Source organism: Egretta garzetta, unplaced genomic scaffold, assembly GCF_000687185.1.
Source record: "Egretta garzetta isolate BGI_Z169 unplaced genomic scaffold, ASM68718v1 scaffold749, whole genome shotgun sequence".
Classification (NCBI taxonomy): Eukaryota; Metazoa; Chordata; class Aves; order Pelecaniformes; family Ardeidae; genus Egretta; species Egretta garzetta.
In genome coordinates this window covers 31,813-32,459 of record NW_009260843.1, presented here as the reverse complement: position 1 = coordinate 32,459, position 647 = coordinate 31,813, and the positions used below count along the sequence as shown (strand labels likewise).

The 647-nt window shown below is 70.0% G+C and overlaps 1 protein-coding gene across 1 annotated transcript in view; it reads left to right on the top strand.

The window, feature by feature from the left end:
• Positions 1-43, top strand: part of TEPSIN (TEPSIN adaptor related protein complex 4 accessory protein) — a gene marked incomplete at its 5' end in the record, with an annotated part of 4,176 nt that extends 4,133 nt beyond the window's left edge. The window contains one exon of the mRNA XM_035902537.1: positions 4-43. Coding sequence (XP_035758430.1) covers positions 4-43 — 40 coding nt within the window. The remainder of the gene's footprint in view (positions 1-3) is intronic.
• Positions 44-647: the final 604 nt, after the last annotated feature.

Below are 647 nucleotides of genomic sequence, written 5' to 3'. Positions count from 1 at the left end.
CAGAGCCGCGGACACTGCCCCAGCCCCAGGACAGACAGACTGACACAGGGGGCAGCGGGCAGCCATCGGCCTTTGCCTTTCTCAACATGTAGCCACCATTGGGCTCCCGGGGGGCTGCAGGGGCTTTGCCCTCCCTCCCCGTGGGGCCTGTCGTGCTATGGCCCCCTGGGCCAGCTGCTCCACGCCGGGCTGGGTGGGGATGGGGGCCCCACACCCCCAGCTTCCCCCATAGCACCTGGGGGGAAAGCAAAGGAGCAGCCCTACACCCCCCATCCTGCAGGGTCGAGGCAGGGGGGGCTGCCAAGGGGACATGGGGTGCGAAACGGCCCCGGTTGTGATGTCCCCCTCGCCCTCTCTTTTTGCCCAAAGTCCCAGGGGGGGTGGAAGGGCTGCGAGGGGGGAGCTGGGGCAGAGAGCTGCCAGCGCCCGCTGGGGCTGAGCTGGGGGGTGGTTTGGGGACCCCGGCATGGCCACGGGGCTCTCCTGCTCCCTCCTCGGCGGCTGTGGGGCTGGGGAGAAGGCGCCGTCCCGGTGGGGCTGGGAGCCATCAATAAACCCCGTGCTCGGCTCTGGGAACCTGTGACTTCTTCTGGCGCCAGTGCTGGAGCCGGCACCGGGGCTCCCTCTGCCCCTATGGGGCAAACCCC